The 25,563-nt window shown below is 43.3% G+C and overlaps 1 protein-coding gene across 1 annotated transcript in view; it reads left to right on the top strand.

Moving 5' to 3' along the window:
* The window catches only part of LOC112070117 (histone acetyltransferase KAT6B-like), a 107,779-nt gene that overhangs the window by 25,835 nt on the left and 56,381 nt on the right, over positions 1-25,563 (top strand). The window contains 2 exon segments of the mRNA XM_024137534.2: positions 6,899-7,014; positions 7,492-7,573. Of these exon segments, the coding sequence (XP_023993302.1) occupies positions 6,899-7,014; positions 7,492-7,573 (198 nt within the window).

Here is a 25,563-nt window from a genome sequence, read left to right as displayed (position 1 = left end):
TGCTTCAGCAAATGTACACTATCTCAGAGGTGATGGAAGATACAATGTATGTAACCTAATTTATGTCCCTCTAACTGCCCTGTATGCTTCTGCTGAGCCTACAGCTATTGTATGCAGAAATCATGTGCCTACGAACCAGTTATACTGTTAGCACTGAGGCAGTGTGCTCGCCCTGCACTAATTTAAATAACATGAGCATATCTGATATATATATATATATGTAATTAAGGTAATAATTTTTTAAAATATATATACTTCTAAGCTTCCCGGCAATGAAAACAAGTGCTAAAAATAGCCTGTGTTAACATGCTTAGCTTAAGGAACAAGGTTCATGGAATCAATAATTTGCTAATAACAGATGACATTCTCATTCTTAGGTATATCTGAAACTCACGTAGATAATAGCTTTGATACAGTGATAGAAATACATAGTTATAACATGTACAGAAAATACAGAAATGCCAATGGTGGTGATGCTGTTTATATTCAGAACCACATTCCTGTAAAGCTTAGAGAGGATCTCATGTTAAATACTGTTGAAGTAATATGGCTACAGGTTCATCTGCCTCACCTGAAGCCCATTCTTGTGGGAAGCTGTCATAGACCACCAAGTGCTAACAGTCAGTATCTGGATAACATGTGTGAAATGCTTGATAATGTGTGTGATATCAACAGAGAGGTATATTTTCTGTGTGATTTAAAAATATATATTGACTGGCTTTCATCAAGCTGCCAACTCAAGAAAAAGGTTAAAGCTGTAACCAGTGCCTGCAACCTGGTTCAGGTTATCAATCAACCTACCAGAGTAGTTAAAAATAGCACAGGAATTATTTTTTATTTAACTAGGCAAGTCAGTTAAGAACAAATTCTTATTTACAATGACGTCTTATCCCTGCCAAACCCTAATCCGGACGACGCTGGGCCAATTGTGCGCCGCCATATGGGACTCCCAATCACGTCCGGTTGTGATACAGCCTGGAATCGAACCAGGGTCTGTTGTGACGCCTCTAGCACTGATGTATTGATCCACATGTATTGATCACGTCTTTACTAATGCTGCAGAAATTTGCCTTAAAACCCTATCCAAATCCATCGGCTGTAGTGATCACAATATAGTAGCCATATCTAGGAAAACCAAAGTTCCAAAGGCTGGGCATAGAAGCTGGCTTGGGGGTAGAAGCTGTTAAGGAGCCTTTTGGTCCTAGACTTGGTGCTCCGGTACCGCTTTCCGTGCGGTAGCAGAGAGAACAGTCTATGACTTGGGTGAATTTTTTGGGCCTCCCTCTGACACCGCCTGGTATATTGGTCCTGGATGTCAGGAAGCTTGGCCCCAGTGAGCATACTAAGCCGTACGCACTACCCTCTGTAGCGCCTTGCGGTCAAATGCCGTATATAGTGTATAAGATGTCATACAATAAGTTTTGTAGGGATTCATATGTTGACGTAAAGAATATTTGCTGGTCTGTGGTGTGTAATGAGGAGCAACCAGACGCTGCCCTTGACACATTTATGAAATTGCTTATTCCATTTACTAATAAGCATGCACCCATTAAGAAAATGTCTGTTAAATCCCTGTGAATTGATGAGATTAAAAAAAAAAAAAAAAAAAAATGTATGGTTGAGAGGGAGGAAGCAAAAGGAATGGCAAATAAGTCTGGCTGGACAACCGATTGGCAAACGTACTGCAAATTGAGAAATCATGTGACTAAACTGATTAAAAAGAAGAAACTACACTGATTTTTTTTTTTTTTTGTAAATAATGATAGTAAAAAGCTTTGGAGCACCTTAAATGAAATTCTGGGCAAAAAGGCAAACTCAGCTCCATCATTCATTGAATCAGATGGCTCATTCATCACAAAACCCACTGATGTTGCCAATTACTTTAATCATTGTTTCATTTTCAAGATTAGCAAATTCAGAGTTTGTTGCTGGCATGTCATGCCTGACAATACACATCCGAGTATAACTGATCAAATTAGCGTTGTAATTTTTGAATTCTGTAAAGTGAGTGTGGAAGAGGTGAAAAGAATTGTCAATCAAGCCACCGGAGTCTGACAACTTTGATGGAAAATTACTGAGGTTAATAGTGGGCAATATTGACGCTCTTATTTGCTAATTTAAGCCTACTAGAAAGTGTGTGCCCTCAGGCCTGGAGAGAAGCAAAAATGATTCCCCTACCTAAGGATAGTAAAGCCCCCTTTACTGGCTCAAACAGCCAACCAATCAGCCTGTTACCAACCCTTAGTAATATTTTGGAAGAAATTGTGTTTGACCAGATCCAATGCTATTTTACTGTAAACAAATTGACAACAGACTTTCAGCACACTTATAGGGAAGGACTGATTGGCTAAGTGAAATTGATGATTAAAAAGTTTGGGAGCTGTTTTGTTAGACTTTTGACGTTATCAATCATAGTCTGCTGATGGGAAAAACTTGTTTTATGGCTTTAGACTCCCTGCGATATTGTGGATAAAGAGTTACCTGTCTAACAGAACACAGAGGGTGTTCTTTAATGGAAGCCTCCAATATAATCCAGGTAGAATCAGGAATTCCCCATGGCAGCTGTCTAGGCCTGTTACTTTTTTCAATATTGACTAATGCCATGCCACTGGCTTTGAGTAAAACCAGTGTGTCTATGTATGCGGATGATTCATCACAAGACACGTTGGCTACTACAGTGGCTGAAATCACTGCAACACTTAACAAAGAGCTGCAGTTAGTTTCAGAATGGGTGGCAAGGAATAGGTTAGTCCTAAATATTTCAAATCATTCACTAAACCCTAAACCTTGTAATAAACAATGTGGAAATTGAGTAAATTGAGGTGACTAAACTGCTTGAAGTAACCCTGGATTGTAAACTGTCATGGTCAGAACATGTTGATACAACAGCAGCTAAGATATGGAGAAGTCTGTCCGTAATAAAGCACTGCTCTGCCTTCTTAACAACACTATCAACAAGGCAGGTCCTACAGGCCCTAGTTTTGTCACACCTGGACTACTGTTCAATCATGTGGTCAAGTGCCACGAAGAGGGACCTCGGAAAATTCCAATTGGATCAGAACAGGGCAGCACTGCTGGCCCTTAAATGTACACAGAGAGCTAACATTGATGTCTCAAAGTGGAGGAGAGATTGACTTCATCACTACTTGTTTTTGTAAGAAGTGTTGACAAGCTGAATGCACCAAGCTGTCTGTTTAAACTATTAGCACACAGCTTGGACAGACACACATACCCCACAAGACATGCCACCAAAGGTCTCTTCACAATCTCCATGTCAAGAACAGACTATGGGAGGCGCACAGTACTACATAGAGCCATAACTACATGACTGTGAAGAGACACATACACATACGCACGCACAAGCACAGACACATACACATGAGTCGGACTGCAGAGTGAAGGAAAAGCAGCCAACAAGTGCTCAGCATATTTGGGAACTCATTCAAGACTGTTGAATGAGCATTCCAGGTGAAGCTGGTTGAGAGAATGCCAAGAGTGTGCAAAGCTGTCATCAAGGCAAAGGGTGGCGACTTTGAAGATTCTCAAATATAAAATATATTTTGATTTGTTTAACACTTTTTTTTGGTTACTACTTGATTCTATCTGTGTAATTTCATAGTTTTGATGTCTTCACTATTTTTCTACAATGTAGAAAATAATAAAAATAAAAACACTTCAATGAGTAGATGAGTAGAGTAGAAAGTCGAGTTGTGGCCTGAGGGAACACACTTAATGTGTTATGAAATGTAATATTAAAAATTGTGTATATAACTGCCATAATGTTGCTTCCCCAGGAAGAGTAGCTGCTGGGATCCTTAATAAATACAAATACATATTTGAAAAGCGAGTAGGGTAAATAGATTTTTTTTTGTCTTAGTGTTGTATATTGAAACAGGCTTGAATAAGCTGAGTAGCCAATATGCAGAGGGTAGCATAACTTGTCTGATTCTCTGTAATAGTGTTATGGGAATAATAATGATTTTTATTTTGTAAAGTGGTTTCTTTCATCAAACACATTTTCAGTCACTTCCTTGTCTGAAGGATAAACAGGTTAATGTTAAGACCTACATGTTTTGTTTGTAGAGTCTCATGGAATGTAGACCTACATTGAACACCACACATTGGCTGCTACTGTAGGCTGAATGATAGAACAGATATTTCTCCATTATTTTTGATGGTAGGCCTAAATTATGATCAAATAGCCACAGTAGCCAACTTGATCGCTGTCTAAAACTGTGACTTAAAGTGGGTTCAGCCTCAGTGTTCACAGTAAACGCCCGCTGGAAGTTGCACAGAATTTTCACTGTTTTCAAGTTTGTATTCAGCAGACCTACAATGACATTGCTTCTGATGCCCTCGCTAGTTTGATTTTGTATTTCACATTCCCAGCCTTACTTTCTTCTGTTTTTGTCCACAATATTGAGTCGTTGAAACTGAAACAGTGCATCCCGAATGGAGGCAGCAAACAATGTACCGGCTGTGATTTACAACCTGGTAGCAATATGTTTTAGAATACCAAGGACTGTATTGGTGAATTATATTAATCATGCATTGATGAACTGCATCCATCTATTCTGCCAACAAATCAAATCAAATGTTATTTGTCACATACACATGGTTAGCAGATGTCAATGCGAGTGTAGAAAAATGCTTGTGCTTCTAGTTCCGACCATTTCAGTAATATCTAACAAGTAATCTAACCTAACAATTCCACAACAACTACCTTACTCTACGTATTGTTATTTCTTTGTCAGATAGAACCGATTTTTAAAACTATATATAAAGTTGGTTTTGTAGCATAAACTGTGAATTTGATATTTTTTGACTGATATTATGATCGTCTGTTTTTCATATATATTTTTTTTATTTTTTTTATCCGTTATTTTACCAGGTAAGTTGACTGAGAACACGTTCTCATTTGCAGCAACGACCTGGGGAATAGTTACAGGGGAGAGGAGGGGGATGAATGAGCCAATTGTAAACTGGGGATTATTAGGTGACCGTGATGGTTGAGGGCCAGATTGGGAATTTAGCCAGGACACCGGGGTTAACACCCCTACTCTTACGATAAGTGCCATGGGATCTTTAATGACCTCAGAGAGTCAGGACACCCGTTTAACGTCCCATCCGAAAGACGGCACCCTACACAGAGCAGTGTCCCCAATCACTGCCCTGGGGCATTGGGATCTTTGTTTAGACCAGAGGAAAGAGTGCCTCCTACTGGCCCTCCAACACTATCTGCGAAGTAGTTAAAACACTATCAGTTTCACTTTTAAACTCCTTGTGTGAACATGATGGGAAGGTCGAGTCTACTGCTCTGTGAAACTGATGCTAAACAATATGTGTCAAGTAGCACCCTCTTCCCCATTCAGGCTTCAGCATTCACAGCTCTTTACTTTTTCCAATTTTTTTTTGTTACAGCCTGAATTTAAAATGGATCAAATTTAAGATTTTGTGTCACTGATCTACTCACAATACCCCGTAATGTCAAAATGGAATTATGTTTTCAGAACATTTTACAAATTAATAAAAAAAATGAAAAGCTGAAATATCATGAGTCAATAAGTACGGCAAGCCTAAATACATTGTGTAAAAATGTGCTTAACAAGTTGGATAATAAGTTGCATGGACTAACTCTTTGTAGAATAAGGGTGTTTAACATGATTTGTTTAATGACTACCCTACCTCTGTACCCCACTCGTACAATTATCTGTAAGGTTAAGAGCAGTTGATGTCTAACACAGATTCAACCACAAAGACTTTTCCAAAGGTTTTCCAATACCTCGCAAAGAAGGGCACCTATTTGTATATTGTTATTAAAAAAAGCAGACATTGAATATCCCTTTGGGCATGGTGACGTTATTAATTACACTGTGGATGGTGTATCAATACACCCAGTCACTACAAAGATACAGGCGTCCTTTCCAACTCAGTCCTGAGTGGCCTAGTAACAGTTTTGACTTAAATTGGCTTGAAAATCTGTGGCAAGACTTGAAAATGTCTGTCTAGCAATGATCAACAACCAACTTGACAGAGATTGAAGAATAAAAAAATAAATTATGGGCAAATATTGTACTTTCAAGGTTTGCAAAGCTCAGAGACTCACCCCAACAGACTCTCAGCTGTAATCGCTCTTAGAGATTTACCCCAACAGACTCTCAGCTGTAATCGCTCTTAGAGATTTACCCCAACAAGACTGTCAGCTGTATCGCTCTTAGAGATTTACCCACACAGACTCTCAGCTGTTCGCTCTTAGAGATTTACCCAACAGACTCTCAGCTGTAATCGCTCTTAGAGATTTACCCAAAGACTCTCAGCTGTAATCGCTCTTAGAGATTTACCCCAACAGACTCTCAGCTGTAATCGCTCTTAGAGATTTACCCCAACAGACTCTCAGCTCGTATCGCTCTTAGAGATTTACCCCAACAGACTCTCAGCTGTAATCGCTCTTAGAGATTTACCCCAAAAGACTCTCAGCTGTAATCGCTCTTAGAGACTTACCCCAAAAGACTCTCAGCTGTAATCGCTGCCAAAGGTGATTCCGACATGTATTGACTCAGGAGGTTGAATACGTATCTAATTAAAATATATTGGTGTTTTATTTATATTTATAGAAATAAATAAATAATAATATTTCAGTTTGACGTTACAGAATATTTTGTGTAGATGGTTGACAAAAATTACAATTAAATCCATTTGAATCACACTTTAACACAACAAAATGGGGGGGGGGATCCAGGGGTGTAAATGCTCTCTGAAGGCAGTGTAGGTCTCTCTCGGCCCGGGTCAAAAGTAGTGCACTACATAGGGAATATGGTGCTGTTTTGGACGTGAACAAAAATATGGTTGAAATGTACAATAACACTAATAATATGCTCCTCTTTAATTATCTCTACAGGGCACCCGTCTTGTCTGAAGTTTTCCCCAGAGCTGACCACTAACGTCAAGAGATTGCGATGGCAATGTATAGAATGTAAAACATGTAGCTCCTGTCAAATACAGGGCAAAAACGCTGTAAGTATTATAACGATGTGATGTTGTTCTAATTGCTGTTTACAAACCATTTTAATCCGTGATATAGATTGATACTACCTTAATAGAGACATAGTGAGTCTAACGTCTCAAGGCATTATGGGTAGTACATGTCCTCTTAATGATATTGGCTGGTCCCAAATAGCACCCTAGTCACTATATAATGTACCACGAAGGTCAAAGGTAGTGTACTATATAGGTAATAGTGTGGTGTTTGGGACACAAACAATATCATTACAGATGTTTTCAAAAACATAGATCAGCCTTTTCCCGGGCAACATGTTGTACATTGAAGACGCACCACCCTTTCTTCATTCAAAACATAAATCACCTTCTCATCCATATTAAACTAAACGGACGTGTACCTCCTTTTAGAGTGAAATGACAGAAGGTGTAACATCTATGCAACTACAGGGAAGCCACCATACAGCCCCACACATGCCTCCTGTCTCCTTGCAGGACGAGATGCTGTTCTGTGACTCCTGTGATCGGGGGTTTCACACGGAGTGCTGCGACCCGCCTCTCTTAAGGACGCCAACAGGTAACGGTGTTTTATACACAGTGTGTCATGTTTGGCTCCTTTAGTTTTGTCTGAGGTTGTCTCTCTCTCTCTCTCCTTCTGTCTCTCTCTATCTCTCTTTCTGTCTCTCTCTATCTCTCTTTCTGTCTCTCTCAATTAAATTCAAGGGGCTTTATTGGTATGGGAAACATATGTTAACATTGCCAAAGCAAGTGAAATAGATAGTATACAAAAGTGAAATAAACAATAAAAATAAACCGTAAACATTACACTCACAGAAGTTCCAAAAGAATAAAGACATTACAAATGGCATATTATGTATATATACAGTGTTGTAACAATGTACAAATGGTTAAAGTACAAAAGGGAAAATAAATAAGCATAAATATGGGTTGTATTTACAATGGTGTTTGTTCTTCACTGGTTCACAAATCTTACTGCTGTGATGGCACACTGTGGTATTTCACCCAGTAGATATGGGAGTTTATCAAAATCGGGTTTGTTTTCGAATTCTTTGTGGATATGTGTAATCTGAGAGAAATATGTTTTTATTTATTTTTTATTTCACCTTTATTTAACCAGGTAGGCCAGTTGAGAACAAGTTCTCATTTACAACTGCGACCGCAGACGACACCATTCTGTATACTTCTGGCCCTTCCTTGGACACTGTGCTATCTAACCTCCAAACGAGCTTCAATGCCATACAACACTCCTTCCGTGGMCTCCAACTGCTCTTAAACGCTAGTAAAACCAAATGCATGCTTTTCAACCGTTCGCTGCCTGCACCCACCCGCCCGACTAGCATCACCACCCTGGACGGTTCCGACCTAGAATATGTGGACATCTATAAATACCTAGGTGTCTGGCTAGACTGYAAACTCTCCTTCCAGACTCATATTAAACATCTCCAACCCAAAATCAAATCAAGAATCGGCTTTCTATTCCGCAACAAAGCCTCCTTCACTCACGCCGCCAAACTTACCCTAGTAAAACTGACTATCCTACCGATCCTCGACTTCGGCGATGTCATCTACAAAATAGCTTCCAATACTCTACTCAGCAAACTAGATGCAGTTTATCATAGTGCCATCCGTTTTGTTACTAAAACACCTTATACCACCCACCACTGCGACCTGTATGCACTAGTCGGCTGGCCCTCGCTACATATTCGTCGCCAGACCCACTGGCTCCAGGTCATCTACAAGTCCATGTTAGGTAAAGCTCCGCCTTATCTCAGTTCACTGGTCACGATAACAACACCCACCCGTAGCACGCGCTCCAGCAGGTATATCTCACTGATCCTCCCAAAAGCCAACACCTCATTTGGCCGCCTTTCCTTCCAGTTCTCTGCTGCCTGTGACTGGAACGAATTGCAAAAATCGCTGAAGTTGGAGACTTTTATTTCCCTCACCAACTTTAAAAATCTGCTATCTGAGCAGCTAACCGATCGCTGCAGCTGTACATAGTCCATCTGTAAACAGCCCACCCAATTTACCTACCTCATCCACTTACTGTTTTTATTTATTTACTTTTCTGCTCTTTTGCACACCAGTATCTCTACTTGCTCATGATCATTTGATGATTTATCACTCCAGTGTTAATCTGCTAAATTGTAATTATTTGCTCCTATGGCCTATTTATTGCCTACCTCATGCCTTTTGCACACAATGTATATAGACTCATTTTGTTTTTTTTCCTACTGTGTTATTGACTTGTTTATGGTTTACTCCATGTGTAACTCTGTGTTGTTGTCTGTTCACACTGCTATGCTTTATCTTGGCCAGGTCGCAGTTGTAAATGAGAACTTGTTCTCAACTAGCCTACCTGGTTAAATAAAGGTGAATTTTTTTAAATAATAAATAAACAACTGCGACCTGGCCAAGATAAAGCAGTGCGACAAAAACGACAACACAGAGTTACACATAAACAAACGTACAGTCAATAACACAATAGAAAAGAAAAATAGAAAATTGTGTGCAAATGTAGAAGAGGTAAGGAGGTAGGGAGGTAGGGAGGTAAGCAATAAATAGGCCCTAGACGCAAATAATATTATTAACAATTTAGCATTAACACTGGAGTGATAGATGTGCAGATGATGATGTGCAAGTAGAGATACTGGGGTGCAAGAGGGTAAGTAATACTATGGGGATGTGTGTGCTATTTACAGATTGGCTGTGTACGGGTAAGCAGCTCTGACAGCTGATGCTTAAAGTTAGAGAGGGAGATATGAGACTCAAGCTTCAGAGATTTTTGCAATCTGTTCCAGTCATTGTCTGCAGAGAACTGGAAGGAAAGGCGGCCAAAAGAGGTGTTGGCTTTGGGGTTGACCAGTGCAATATACCTGCTGGAGCGAGTGTTATGGGTGGGTGTTGCTATGGTGACAAGTGAGCTGAGATAAGGCGGGGCTTTACCTAGCAAAGACTTATAGATGACCTGGAGCCAGTGGGTTTGGTGACAGATATGTAGTGAGGGCCAGCCAACGAGAGCATACATGTCGCAGTGGTGGGTAGTATATGGGGCTTTGGTGATAAAATGGATGGCACTGTGATAGACTACATCCAGTTTGCTGAGTAGAGTGTTGGTGGCTATTTTGTAAATGACATCGCCGAAGTCAAGGATTGGTAGGATAGTCAGTTTTACGAGGGTATGTTTGGCGGCATGAGTGAATGATGCTTTGTTGCGAAATAGGAAGCCGATTCTAGATTTCATTTTGGATTGGAGATGCTTAATGTGAGTCTGGAAGGAGATTTTACAGTAACCAGACACGTAGGTATTTGTAGTTGTCCACATATTCTAAGTCAGAACCGTCCAGAGTAGTGATGCTAGTTGGGCGGGAGGGTGTGGGCAGCAATCGGTTGAAGAGCATGCACTTAGTTTTACTAGCATTTAAAAGCAGTTGGAGGCCACTAAAGGAGTGTTATATGGCGTTGAAGCTCGTTTGGAGGTTTGTTAGCACAGTGTCCAAAGAAGGGCCAGATGTATACAGAATGGTGTCGTCTGCATAGAGGTGGGTCAGAGAATCACCAGCAGCAAGAGCGACATCATTGATATATACAGAGAAAAGAGTCTGCCCGAGAATTGAACCCTGTGGCACCTCCATAGAGACTGTCAGAGGTCCGGACAACAGGCCCTCCGATTTGACACACTGAACTCTATCTGAGAAGTGTTGGCGAGGCAGTCATTTGAGAAGCCAAGGCTATTGAGTCTGCTGATAAGAATGTGGTGATTGACAGAGTCGAAAGCCTTGGCCAGGTCGATGAAGACGGCTGCGCAGTACTGTCTTTTATCGATGGCGGTTATGATATCGTTTAGGACCTTGAGCGTGGCTGAGGTGCACCCATGACAAGCTTGGAAACCAGATTGCATAGTGGAGAAGGTACGGTTGGATTCGAAATGGTCGGTGATCTGTTTATTAACTTGGCTTTTGAAGATTTTAGAAAGGCAGAGCAGGATGGATATAGGTCTCTAACAGTTTGGGTCAAGAGTGTCGGGGATGACCGCGGCAGCTTTCCAATCTTTGGGGATCTCAGACGATACGAAAGAGAGGTTGAATAGGCTAGTAATAGGGGTTGCAACAATTTTGGTGGTTAACTTTGGAAAGAGAGGGTCCAGATTGTATTGCCCAGCTGATTTGTAGGGATGCAGATTTTGCAGTTCCTCCAGAACATCAGCTGTCTGGTTTTGGGTGAAGGAGAAGTGTGGGGATTGTGCAAGTTTCTGCAGGGGGTGCTGAGATGTTGCCCGGGGTAGGGGTAGCCAGGTGGAAAGCATGGTCAGCCGTAAAAAAATGCATATTGAAATTTTCGACTGTCGTAGATTTATCAGTGGTGACGGTGTTTCCTAGCCTCAGTGCAGTGGGCACCTGGGAGGAGATGCTCTTATTCTCCATGGACTTTAGTGTACCAAAACTTTTTGGAATTAGTGCTACAGGAAGCAAATTTCTGTTTGAAAAAGCTAGCCTTAGCTTTCCTAACTGGCTGAGTATATTGGTTCCTGACTTCCCTGAAAAGTTGCATATCGCGGGGGCTATTCGATGCTAATGCAAAATGCCACAGGATGTTTTTGTGCTGGTCAAGTGCAGTCAAGTCTGGGGTGAAGCAAGGGCTATATCTGTTCTAAGTTCTACATTTTTTGAATGGGGCATGCTTATTTAAAATGGAGAGGAAAGCACTTTTGAAGAGCAGCCAGGCATCCTCTACTGACGGGATGAGGTCAATATCCTTTCAGGATACCCGGGCCAGGTCGATTAGAAAGGCCTGCTCGCTGAAGTGTTTTAGGGAGTGTTTGACAGTGACGAGGGGTGGTCGTTTGACCGCGAACCCATTACGGACGCAGGCAATGAGGCTGTGATCGCTGAGATCCTGGTTGAAGACAGCACAGGTGTATTTAGAGGGCAGGTTGGTCAGGATGATATCTAAGAGGGTGCCTATGGTTACGGATTTAGGTTTGTACCTGGTAGGCTCTTTTCTGGATTTTGATAATTAGCGGGTATTGGCCTAATTCTGCTCTGCATGCATTATTTGGTGTTCTACATTGTACACGGAGGATATTTTTGCAGAATTCTGCATGCAGAGTCTCAATTTGGTGTTTGTCCCATTTTGTGAATTCTTGGTTGGTGAGCGGACCCCAGATCTCACAACCGTAAAGGGCAACGGGTTCTATAACTGATTCAAGTATTTTTAGCCAGATCCTAATTGGTATGTCGAATTTTATGTTCCTTTTGATGGCCCTCCTTGGTTGGTGACAGAAGCACCAGATCATCAGCAAATAGTAGACATTTGACTTCAGATTCTAGTAGGGTGAAGCCGGGTGCTGCAGACTGTTCTAGTGCCCTCGCCAATTCGTTGATATTTATGTTGAAGGGGGTGGGCTTAAGCTGCATCCCTGTCTCACCCCACGGCCCTGTGGGTAGAAATGTGTGTGTTTTTTGCCTATTTTAGCTGTACACTTGTTGTTTGTGTACATGGATTTTAAAATGTCGTATGTTTTTCCCCCAACACCACTTTCCATCAATTTGTATAGCAGACCTTCATGCCAAAATGAGTCAAAGGCTTTTTTGAAATCAACAAAGCATGAGAAGACTTTGCCTTTGTTTTGTTTTGTTTGTTTGTCAATTAGCGTGTGCAGGGTGAAAACGTGGTCTGTCATACAATAATTTGGTAGAAAGCCAATTTGACATTTGCTCAGTACATTGTTTTCACTGAGGAAATGTATGAGTCTGCTGTTAATGATAATGCAGAGGATTTTCCCAAGGTTGTTGTTGACTCATATCCCACGGTAGTTATTGGGGTCAAATTTGTCTCCACATTTGTGGATTGGGGTGATCAGTCCTTGGTTCCAAATATTGGGGAAGATGCCAGAGCTAAGGATGATGTTAAAGAGTTTTAGTATAGCCAATTGGAATTTGTTGTCTGTACATTTGATCATTTCATTGAGGAAACCATCAACACCACAGGCCTTTTTGAGTTTGAGGGTTTTTATTTTGTCCTGTAGTTCACTCAAGGTAATTGGAGAATCCAGTGGGTTCTGGTAGACTTTAATAGTTGATTCTAATATTTGTATTTGATCATGTAAACTCAGCAAAAAAAGAAACGTCCCTTTTTCAGGACCCTGTCTTTCAAAGATAATTTGTAAAAATCCAAATAACTTCACAGATCTTCATTGTAAAGGGTTTTAACACTGTTTCCCATGCTTGTTCAATGAACCATGAACAATTAATGAACATGCACCTGTGGAACGGTCGTTAAGACACTAACAGCTTACAGACGGTAGGCAATTAAGGTCACAGTTATGAAAACTTAGGACACTAAAGAGGCCTTTCTACTTACTCTAGAAAACACCAAAAGAAAGATGCCCAGGGTCCCTGCTCATCTGCGTGAACGTACTTAGGCATGCTGCAAGGAGGCATGAGGATTGCAGATGTGGCCAGGGCAAGAAATTGCATAAATGTCCGTACTGAGAGATGCCTAAGACAGCACTACAGGGAGACAGGACGAACAGCTGATCGTCCTCGCAGTGGCAGACCAGGTGTAACAACACCTGCACAGGATTGGTATATCCGAACATCACATCTGCGGGACAGGTACAGGATGGCAACAACAACTGCCCGAGTTACACCAGGAACGCACAATCCCTCCATCAGTGCTCAGATTGTCCGCAATAGGCTGAGAAAGGCTGGACTGAGGGCTTGTAGGCCTGTTGTAAGGCAGGTCCTCACCAGACATCACCGGCAACAACGTTGCCTATGGGCACAAACCCACCGTTGCTGGACCAGACAGGACTGGCAAAAAGTGCTCTTCACTTACGAGTCGAGGTTTTGTCTCACCAGGGGTGATGGTTGGATTTACGTTTATCATTGGAGGAGTGAGTGTTACACCGAGGTCTGTACTCTGGAGTCGGGTCGATTTGGAGGTGGAGGGTCCGTCAGGGTCTGGGGCGGTGTGTCACAGCATCATCGGACTGAGCTTGTTGTCATTGCAAGCAATCTCAACGCTGTGCGTTACAGGGAAGACATCCTCCTCCCTCATGTGGTACCCTTCCTGCAGGCTCATCCTGACATGACCATCCAGCATGTCAATGCCACCAGCCATATTGCTCGTTCTGTGCGTGATATCCTGCAAGACAGGAATGTCAGTGTTCTGCCAAGGCCAGCGAAGAGCCCGCATCTCAATCCCATTGAGCACGTCTGGGACCTGATTGATCGGAGGGTGAAGGCTAGGGTCAATCCCATCAGAAATGTCTGGGAACTTGCAGGTGCCTTGGTGGAAGAGTGGGGTAACATCTCACAGCAAGAACTGCCAAATCTGGTATAGTCCATGAGAAGGCGATACACTGCAGTACTTAATGCAGCTGGTGGCCACACCAGATACTGACTGTTACTTTTGATTTTTACCCTCCCTTTGTTCAGGGACACATTCCATTTCTGTTAGTCACATGCCTGTGGAACTTGTTCAGTTCATTTCTCAGTTGTTGAATCTTATGTTCATATAAATATTTACACATGTTAAGTTTGCTGAGGGCGTTTATTTTTCTGCTGAGTTTATATGTTTTTGCTGTTTGTTTTTTGTTATAGAGACAAAAAGATTGGAGAAGTGGTTTACCCATACATCTCCATTTTGGATAGATAATTCTTCTTGTTGTTGTTTGTTTAGTGTTTTCCAATTTTTCCAGAAGTGGCCAGAGTCTATGGATTCTTCAATTACATTGAGCTGATTTCTGACGTGCTGTTCCTTCTTTTTCTGTAGTGTATTTCTGTATTGTTTTATTGATTCACCAGAGTGAAGGCGTAGACTTAGGTTTTCCGCGTCTCTGTTTTTGGTTGGACAGGTTTCTCAATTTCTTTCTTAGATTTTTGCATTCTTCATTAAACCATTTTGTCATTGTTGTTCATTTTCTTCGTTTTTTTATTTGAGATTTTTAGATTTGATAGGGAAGCTGAGAGGTCAAATATACTGTTAAGATTTTCTACTGCCAAGTTTACACCTTCACTATTACAGTGGAACGTTTTGTCCAGGAAGTTGTCTAAAAGGGATTGAATTTGTTGTTGCCTAATTGTTTTTTGGTAGGTTTCCAAACTACATCCCTTCCATCTATAGCATTTCTTAATATTACTCAGTTCCTTTGGCTTTGATGCCTCATGATTGAGTTTTGCTCTGTTCAAGTAGAGTGTGATTTTGCTGTGATCTGATAGGGGTGTCAGTGGACTGACTGTGAACACTCTAAGAGGCTCTGGGTTGAGGTCAGTGATAAAGTAGTCCACAGTACTACTGCCAAGAGATGAGCTATAGGTGTACCTACTGCAGGAGTCCCCTCGAAGCCCACCGTTGACTATGTACATACCCAGCGTGCGACAGAGCTGCAGGAGTTGTGACCCGTTTTTGTTGGTAATGTTTTCATAGTTTAATACTATGTTTTCATAGTTGTGCCTAGGGGGGCATATGGGGGAGGGAATGCTGTCATCTCCAGGCAGGTGTTTGACCCCCTGTGTGCTGAGGGTGTCAGGTTCTTGTTCGGTTCTGGCATTTAGGTCACCACAGACTGGTACATGTCCCTGGGCCTGGAAATGATTGATTTCCCCCTACAGGATGGAGAAGCTTTCTTCATTAAAGTATGGGGATTCTAGTGGGGGGATATAGGTAGCACACAGGAGGACATTTTTTCTCTGTTAAGATCATTTCCTTTTGCATTTCTAGCCAAATGTAAAATGTTCCTGTTTTGATTAATTTAATGGAGAGAGTTAGGTCAGCTCTATACCAAATTAGCATACCCCCTGAGTCCCTTCCCTGTTTCACACCTGGTAGCTTGGTGGATGGGACTCCCAGCTCTCTGTAACCTAGAGGGCAACCAGTGGGTCCGTCTCCTCTATATCATGTTCCTTTGATGCAGTCCAGGTTCCTGCTCTTCAGGCCAAAGGCAGATTACCTCAGGTCTTGGATATTCGAGATGAGATGGTGAAGGCTTTGTGTTCCATAAAGTGTCCAATGTTGTTGGCCTTGTGGTTTGGCCTCAGGCCAGTAAGTGTGAGCAGAGCCTGCTGAGCATCTGGTGCATTCCATTGGCTTGGGCTAGTGTAAGAGTGGGGGTTGGGCCTGTTTGCCTGCTCACGGCCTGGGTGTTTGTGTGACTTCCATGTTGAGGCCCTCTTTGCGGGGGTGGGGTGCATGGGGTGGGCAGGAGGTGCGGCGCTCCGGTTAAGCGGGTGCGTTGTTAAGAAGCCGTTTTGGTGTGTCGTGTTTTCGTAGACCAAGACTCAACCTTCGCCTCAAGCGCCGGTTGGGGAGTTACAGCGAGGAGACAGATCAAAATGAGGAGAAAAAGGAAGTAAAATACACCAAAAATGTAATAAAAAGACTTTACAACAGTCCCTATTTAAAAAACACATAATCAAAATGTGTTGTAAGACAAAATAATGAAAAGGTGCCGTCGTGTAGCCTCAATACACGGTACCACACTGCGTGGCCGATGCCCGGCCTCCAACATTCGTCAGATCCAAGTTTGCGGATGACCACTACGAGTGGTAGGCGTGATCAACCAAGCAACGACGAGAGCGGCCTACAGGGAGGAGGTGAGGGCCCTCGGAGATGTTGGTGTAGGAAAATAACCTCATAGCGTCAACGTCAACAAACAAAGGAGAGATGTGACGTTCAGAAACAGCAGGGGACACCCCCTATTCCACAATCACGGGTCAGTAGTGGAGAATGTGGGAAAACGCGTTTTAAGTTCCTCGGTGTTAACAACATCACGGGGACAAACTGAATTGGTCCACCACACAGACAGCGTTGTGAGAAGGCGCAGCAGCGCCTCTTCAACCTCAGGAGGTGAAGAAATTCGGTTCGTCACCAAAGCACCTCACAAACTTCTACAGATCACAAATCGAGGCAATCCTGTCGGGCTGTTATCACCGCCTGGGTACGCAACTGCTCGCTCGCCCCACAACCGTAAGGCTCTCCAGAGGGAGTGAGGTCTGCAGACACGCATCACCAGGGGCAAAAAACTACCTGCCCTCCAGGACACCTACACACCCGATGTCACAGGAAGCCATAAAAAGATCATCAAAGGACCAACAACCACCCAAGCCACTGCCCTGTTCACCCGCTATTCACAGAAGGCGAGGTCAGTACAGGTGCATCAAAAGCGGGACCGAGAGACTGAAAAACAGCTTCTTATCTCAAACCACAGGACTGTAAACAGCCACCACGTAACATTTAGCGGCCGCTGCCAACATTATGACTTTCAAACTCCAGCCACTTTAAAAAATGGGAATGTGATGGAAATTATGTAAAAATTACCACTAGCCACTTTAAGCAATTTGCCACTTAATACAATGTTACATACGCCTACATTAACCCATCTCTATGTATATTACTGTACCTATATCATCTACTGCATCTTGCCATCTTTATTGCAATTACATGTACCACGTAGCCACTTTAACTTATGCACTTGTATGTTGTAATACCCTACAGTACTCATCTCATATTATATACCGTACTCTATACCATCTACTGCATCTGCCATGCGCCGTTCTGTACCACCACTCATCCCAAATTATATCCTTTATGACATATTCTTTATCCGTTCACACTGTGTGGGGTGTAAGTAGTTAGCGTTGGAATTGTTAGAGTGTAGATACTGTGTGGTTATTACTGCAGATTGTCCGAACTAGAAGGCACAAGCATTTCGCTACACTCGCATTAACATCTGCTAACCCATGTGTAGATGTGATCAATAAAATTTTGATTTTATTTATTGATTTGATTTGATTTTTGATTGATACAATAGACAAAGATTTGTAGTTGAACAGTCATTGCATATATGTATAGATTTCATTTATTTTTTTACAGCTTTACTTGAGACTCCAACTTGGGGAAAAAAACTTGAGACGCGACTCGCTCTTAGAATGCACACTATGGACTTGACTCAGACTCGATCCGTTTCTACTTTGGAACCTTGACGTTAGACTCAGACCTTGTGACTTGAATAACAGTGACTTGGTCCCAACATCTGTTAACAACCCTTTCAAAGTCCAATCCTAATCCTTTAAAAAAAATCGATTTTAGCCCTTTTAGGTCGGTTCTAGCGAATAAGCTAGATCTGTGTCCGGGAAACCAGACCTATGACACCATATGCATGAAAATAGATCAAAGTCGTAATCATATGTCAAGTGTGAATCATCATTGGTAGGTGTGAATGTCCAATCACTTAAGGGTGTACGTGTCAGTCTAACGACTGTTGAGGGAGGGTGAATGGTTGACAGTGCCACTGGTGGTAGTGTGGATGGAACTGGGGGGGGGGGGGTGCTAATATTGCAACCACACTACACTTAACAGTTACTACTAGGTGACTATCCACCGTGGGCGAGGGCAGTGCACTTACGGCAGGAGGGTCAAGGACAGGAGGAAAGAAGGAAGATATGAGGTTTAGTCAAGGACAGGAGGACGGACAGAGGAAAGCAGTATGAGGGTTTAGGTCAAGGACAGGGACAGGAGGGGAAGCAGTATGGGGTTTTTGTTGTTTGGTCAAGGACAAGAGGACAGAGGAAGCAGTATGAGGGTTTAGTGTTTAGGTTCAAGGACAGGAGGACAAGGAAGCAGTATGAGGGTTTAGGTCATGCACTAATATGATGCACTACTATAACAAAGAAGCCGGCGACAGAGAGATGGGACTGAAGCCGCGTTGCTAGACTATAATTCAGCCATTAAAGTAAAAAAAAAAAACGCAATTAAACAGGTTAAACAAATTGAAATTAATGAATTAAAAGTAGGTTGGTAAAAGAGAGAAGATTAGTAGTAGAACTTGTTAAAATGTTATAATAAAAGTGAGGTAAAGCCACAATGTGCTTGTTCACTCTTTAAAAGAAAACATTAGCTAGCTCATACAATAGTATACATTTGTATAAATAGCCAGGCAATTAGTGACAAGCCGTTGGGGGTTAAAAAAAAAAGAAGATAGCAGTAGACGCAGGTATTTTCGGTCGGAGGCGTTCAAGCCTTTTCTTACCATGGTGGTGCTCTGTCTTAATCTTCCTTCGTCGTCATGCTCCCTTTCCTGGTGTTTCCTGGGTTCCCTTCTGAGGGGTCATTTCCTGGGTTCCATTCTGGGGGTCATTCTACATCTTAGCCTGCCTAGCATCTGTGCTTTCTAAAAAGGGGTACGTCTGAATGACTGACCAACTTTAAAGGGGCGCGCCCCTTGGCCGGCCGTGCCCAGGATGGGAAGAGGCGTTAGGAGATGAATGGACAACACAGCAACCGATTCTTTATTCTCTCTTTCCTTCCAGGTGCTGCTGGGAAGGAGGTGGGAATGAGAGGACACGTTTTGGATGCCTTTATGGTGCCTGCGCTTAGGTGGTGCGTAGCAAGGCAGTCCCTTTTTTCCGAGACTGTCCTGAGTGGCATATATATGGGAGAGTCGTCAAAGAGTCCTAAGGCTGGTTGTGATCAGCAAAATAATAGTAAGGGAGGGGACGCTAGACTGGCTGGAAGAACTCGGGGGGGAGTTAGCAGAGGTGAGAATACCTGGGAGGTTGGTGGAGCCCTGTCCAGCCAACGTGGGTGGGGGAGAAAGGGGGAGTGTACAGGGAGATAGGGTGGTGGTGGTTTGCTTTGCAGCCATGCCAACAACAAACTGACGGAGATTGACTAGTTTCCATAGTTCTGGCGGAGGGACAGGCTTTTTCCTAGCAGGACAACAAGACTGTGATCCTTCGAGGCTGAGGGGTCTAAAGTCTCGCCGGCTCGCGACGACCTACGACCGACAGGCGAGGGTTGTAAAGAATTTGGAAAGCCCATCGATAAGCCCTTTGTTTTCTTGTTAACGGCTGAGTATAGCTGCTGGGTGGGAGGACGGAGGAGTGGGTAGGGCGTAGTAGTGAGGAACGGGAGGAGGCGGAGTGGGGACGTGGTGAGCCTCGCGTCGGGAGCGGAGTGGTGGAAGAGACAGTAGGAGGAGGGCTGATTGGGAGGGAGGAGGGTGGTGAATTGGGAGGAGTGACAGAGTCACCTGCCCAACAGGGGTCAGCTTGTAGCAACAGCCAATCTGTCTGTGGCGTTCTTCACAGATGCTGCATGACCAGATGAAGTGTGGAACAGACGGTAAGCTTTTGACCCCTACCAGGTGACCCCCTCCTCCCCGGGCTAGCATGGAGCCATCACCACTGCCTTACAGACCAGACAACAAAAAACAAATAGAGTTAGGAATACTAAATTATTTTTTTAAGAGTCATAAATAAAAGCTATACGGAGAAACAAAGCTAAACTTTATGAGAATGTAAGTACTAACAACTTAGTCATAACTCAATAACAAAATATTACGATAAAAAGCTGGTTGATTTCCTTGGAGCCAATAAGGTGGTTTACAGACACTCTGAGCAATCATTATTGGTACAACAAAGTAAGAACACTATCTCCTCTAACATACCATAGTGATAAACTTACATTCTTTTGTTTGAGCTTATTTCTGGCCTCCCGATTGGCTTTTGCATATCGACGTTTGATCTGATCGGCTTCATATGCAGAAATGTCTTTCCATTTTCCTTGGGCCTGCAGACCTGACAGACCCAGGTACCTGGACACATACACATACACACAGACACACAGACACACACACACACACAGAGGGAGAGACAGAGCCAGAGACAAAATCTGGTATGAGGCTTCATCAATTCACAGGACACATTCATTTGAAAACATTCCTTTAATGCAGACAGAGGGGGAGAGAGAGAGGAACACTCCTACTCACTTCTTACAACGAATGGAGAGAGGAGAAGAAGAGAAACTCCTACCCACTTCTGTACAACGAACAGAGTGAGAAGAAACACTCCTACTCACTTCTTACAACGAACGGAGAAGAGGGGGAGAGAGAAACACTCCTACTCACTTCTTTACAACGAACGGAGAAAGAGGGGGAGAGAGAAACCACCTACTCACTTCTTACAACGAAACGGAGAAAGAGGGGGAGAGAAACACTCCTACTCACTCTTACAACGAACGGAGAAGAGAGGGAGAGAGAAACACTCTCTCACAACGAACTACAATCAATTAAATCACACAAGGCAGGGAAATCCATAAGGAAGAAACCTCCACCCAAACAGACTTCTGCTGTGTTCCCAACTGGGCAACTCCCTCTATAGTGCAAACCACTTTGACCGGTGGAGAGAATAGACTAGCATTTGGAACACTGCCCATGTCAGCATGTTTTTGAGCAAAGCGATTCGACTGTGGAAATATTAGTCTGTCTGCCAAGCGTCCTACACTACTAGTACATGTTCAATCATTACAAGCATAGCTGTAGGCCCTGTACTGTAATCTACAGATAATACATCACCCCTGGGACTGAGGGAATCATTTTGATATGTATGCTAACGCTTAATAAGGCCATGTCTGCTTCACTACGATGAGACAAAGAAAGAGACAAAGATAGAGAGAGAGAGAGAGCGAGGTCATGATCAGATGAGTTCCTGCATTTTTCAGCATGTTCTTAAAAAATAATAGATTTTATAGTTAAATAAACTTGCATTTTTTTGTCAGGAACATATACGGGATACTACCCTCCACAAACATAACCTTCACTCCAAATCAAAACTCAAAACCTACAACCTGATTTTGGACGGAATTACCTGAAATGCTTACAACTACAAATGATTATTATTTCCAACGCTATACAGCAAACGCTCTGGAAAACAACAGAAACCTGAAAACACCATCCAACCTGGAACTGAGTGGTCATGTTTAGTCTGAAGTAGAGAGTCGACCGATTAATCGGAATGGCTGATAAATTAGGGCCGATTTCAAGTTTCATAACAATCGGTAATCGGTATTTTTGGACACCGATTTGCCGTATTTTTGTTTTGTTTTTTTACACCTTTATTTAACTAGGCAAGTCAGTTAAGAACACATTCTTATTTTCAATGACGGCCATAGGAACAGTGGGTTAACTGCCTTGTTCAGGGGCAGAACAACAGATTTTTACCTTGTCAGCTCGGGGATTCGCTTTTGCAACCTTCCGGTTACTAGTCCAACGCTCTAACCACCTGCCTTACATTGCACTCCACGAGTAAGCCTGCGGGCAGGCTGACTACCTGTTACGTGAGGGCAGCAAGAAGCCAAGGTAAGTTGCTAGCTAGCAGTAAACTTATGTTATAAAAACAATCAATCTTAACATAATCACTAGTTACTACACATGGTTGATGATATGGGGCGGCTTCGAGGGTGGCTGTTGTCGATGTGTCCTGGTTCGAGCCCAGGTAGGGCGAGGAGAGGGACGGAAGCTATACTGTTACACTGGCAATTACTAAGTGCCTATAAGAACATCCCAATAGTCAAAGGTATATTGAAATACAAATCGTTTAGAGAGAAATAGTCCTGTAATTCCTATAATAACTACAACCTAAAACTTCTTACCTGGGAATAATCAAGACTCATGTTAAAAGGAACCACCAGCTTTCATATGCTCTTCATGTTCTGAGCAAGGAACTTAAACGTTAGCTTTCTTACATGCACATATTGCACTTTCTTTCTCTCCAACACTTTGTTTTGCATTTTTTAACCAAATTGAACATGTTTCATTATTTATTTGAGGCTAAATTGATTTTATTGATGTAGTAGTATATTAAGTTAAAAATGTTTCATTCAGTATTGTTGTAATTGGTCATTATTACAAATAAAATAAAAAGAAATCGGCCGATTGAACGGCATCGGATTTTTGGTCCTCCAATAATCGGTATTGATCGGCGTTGAAAAACCATAATCGGTCGACCTCTAGTCTGAAGCTATATTTTATTTCCACAAGCCAAGAAGAAAAATAAATAACATTACTGATAATGACTGAATGCTGAATTAAGGCTGCCAAACTTGATACAACTTCAATTAGCACTGACGTGTCAAGTGAGTGGTGTCAAAAGCCCGTTAGCCCAACATGTCAGGAGAGTCGCACAGTCTACTCCAACCAAATGCTGCCTCCGCTGTTCAGAGGTAATTAAAATACAGTACCCTGTGTATGTAAAGGATGATAAGGCAAGAAAAGATCACAAAATGAAGCTCCTTATGGAAAATCAAGAGACACTTTTTGCTGACTATTATAAAAATGGAGCATCAGCAACCTCATCTTCCACACAGACCATTCCCCTGCATGGCACAGTGCTATATTAACCAGGAACATCCCCTGGCATTGGCACAGTGCTATTTAGCACACTGGCCCCTCTGTTAAAAGAGGGGTGTTAACGAGGGTGGGAAACTCAGGATACAAACAACGAGGACTCTGAGTCAGCTAATATAAATCTCTATAAGCTGGAACATAATGGTACAGGGCAACCCCACACCGTTTCAAATGGACTTTCACCCTAATCAAAGAATTATAGTCCAGCAGGAGAAGCTCTCCTTGAGAAAGATACCCCCACCCGAGCGGGTCAAACCAGACCTCTTCATTTATATAACCCACAGACGAGCAACCCCAAGCGGAAAGCCAACCCCAGCACAGAGTACTACCCCTCATTGAATGAAGGGATACATTTACCCAGCTGGAGGTAAGGCAGGTGGAGCTGGAACAGCAGGTGATTACACTCCAGTCAGCACAGACCCAGAACAACAGTCCAGCACAACAACACCCCCTTAACCAGACCCAGAGAGCTGGAAGTGGAGAGAGACATAATCTGCACTCTGGACGATGTGGTGAGGACAACTTCAACAATATAAAAAGTAAGAGCAGGAGAAGAACAGAGCACTAGAGGAGAAATCAGACTGCTGGAGAGAGGGTGAGGGGGATGAGAGAGGGGTAGTGGGGATGGCATGTGACAGAGAACAAACCACTAGAGAGGTGGCGCACCCCCACAGAGAAGCCAGCTGAAATGGGAAATATATAGAAGAAAAAAACTTTTCCCAAACACAGTGTTCTAAACTCTGGTGTCCAAACACCCAGCGTGCCGAACCTTCTGTCTGAGGACCAACTAGGTTCACCCAGCCACATAATAATACACCCAGCGCCCCTAGACCTTCTGTCTGAGGACCAACTAGGTTCACCCAGCCACATAATAATACACCCAGCGCCCCCTAGACCTTCTGTCTGAGGACCAACTAGGTTCACACCACATAATAATACACCCAGCGCCCCCTAGACCTTCTGTCTGAGGACCAACTAGGTTCACCCAGCCACATAATAATACACCAGCGCCCCCTAGACTTCTGTCTGAGGACCAAACTAGGTTCACCCAGCCACATAATAATATTACCAGCGCCCCTAGACCTTCTGTCTGAGGGCCAACTAGGTTCACCACGCCCCCTAGACCTTCTGTCTGAGGACCAACTAGGTTCACCCAGCACAAATAATACACCGACGCCCCCTAGACCTTCTGTTGAGGACCAACTAGGTTCACCCAGCCACATAATAATACACCCAGCGCCCCCTAGACCTTCTGTCTGAGGACCAACTAGGTTCACCGCCACATAATAATACACCCAGCGCCCCCTAGACCTTCTGTCTGAGGACCAACTAGGTTCACCCAGCCACATAATAATACACCCCAGCGCCCCCTAGACCTTCTGTCTGAGGACCAACTAGGTTCACCCAGCCACATAATAATATAACCAGCGCCCCTAGACCTTCTGTTCTGAGGGCCAACTAGGTTCACCCAGCGCCCCCTAGACCTTCTGTCTGAGGACAACTAGGTTCACCCAGCCACATAATAATATACCCAGCGCCCCCTAAGACCTTCTGTCTGAGGGCCAACTAGGTTCACCCAGCCACATAATAATACACCCAGCGCCCCCTAGACCTTCTGTCTGAGGACCAACTAGGTTCACCCAGCCACATAAATAATATTACCAGCGCCCCTAGACTTCTGTCTGAGGGCCAACTAGGTTCACCCAGCGCCCCCTAGACCCTTCTGTCTGAGGACCAACTAGGTTCACCCAGCCAACATAATAATACACCCAGCGCCCCTAGACCTTCTGTTCTGAGGACCAACTAGGTTCACCCACACATAATAATACACACAGGCACAAACGACCTGAGAATACAGCAGGAAAGGTGGCTACAGCACTGAAAGGGAGTGATTGAAAAAGCTTCTTCTACTTTTCCCCAACGCACAATCTCCACCCTGCTACCACAAAAAAGATGTCCACCCTGCTACCGAATCAGCAGGTAAACGCAAGTATTTCTGTGACTGTGCCTCAAAAACTAAATGTTTTCCTGGCCCACCACTCCACCCTGGACTTGAACAGCCTTTATGACCAAGGTCCACCTCTACAAGGCAGAAGTGCCCCTTCACCCGGACTCTAAGGACATCGCTCTCAAACGCGAGCCCAAACACTTCACACAGCAGCAACAGATCAATTGCGACAGACCAGTGAGAACTCTCCCAGACCTGCGGGACCCCCCCCCCCGGACCTACACATAGAGGACCTACATCCAGACCACAACACACCAGCCACATCCACACCACCACAAAATCAACACCCCCCCAAGTCAACCATCCCCACACCCCATTTAGGCCCCCTCAGATCTGACGTATGCTTCTA

Source organism: Salvelinus sp. IW2-2015, unplaced genomic scaffold, assembly GCF_002910315.2.
Source record: "Salvelinus sp. IW2-2015 unplaced genomic scaffold, ASM291031v2 Un_scaffold1222, whole genome shotgun sequence".
In the NCBI taxonomy this organism is placed as follows: Eukaryota; Metazoa; Chordata; class Actinopteri; order Salmoniformes; family Salmonidae; genus Salvelinus; species Salvelinus sp. IW2-2015.
This window is presented reverse-complemented; position numbering and strand designations above follow the sequence as displayed.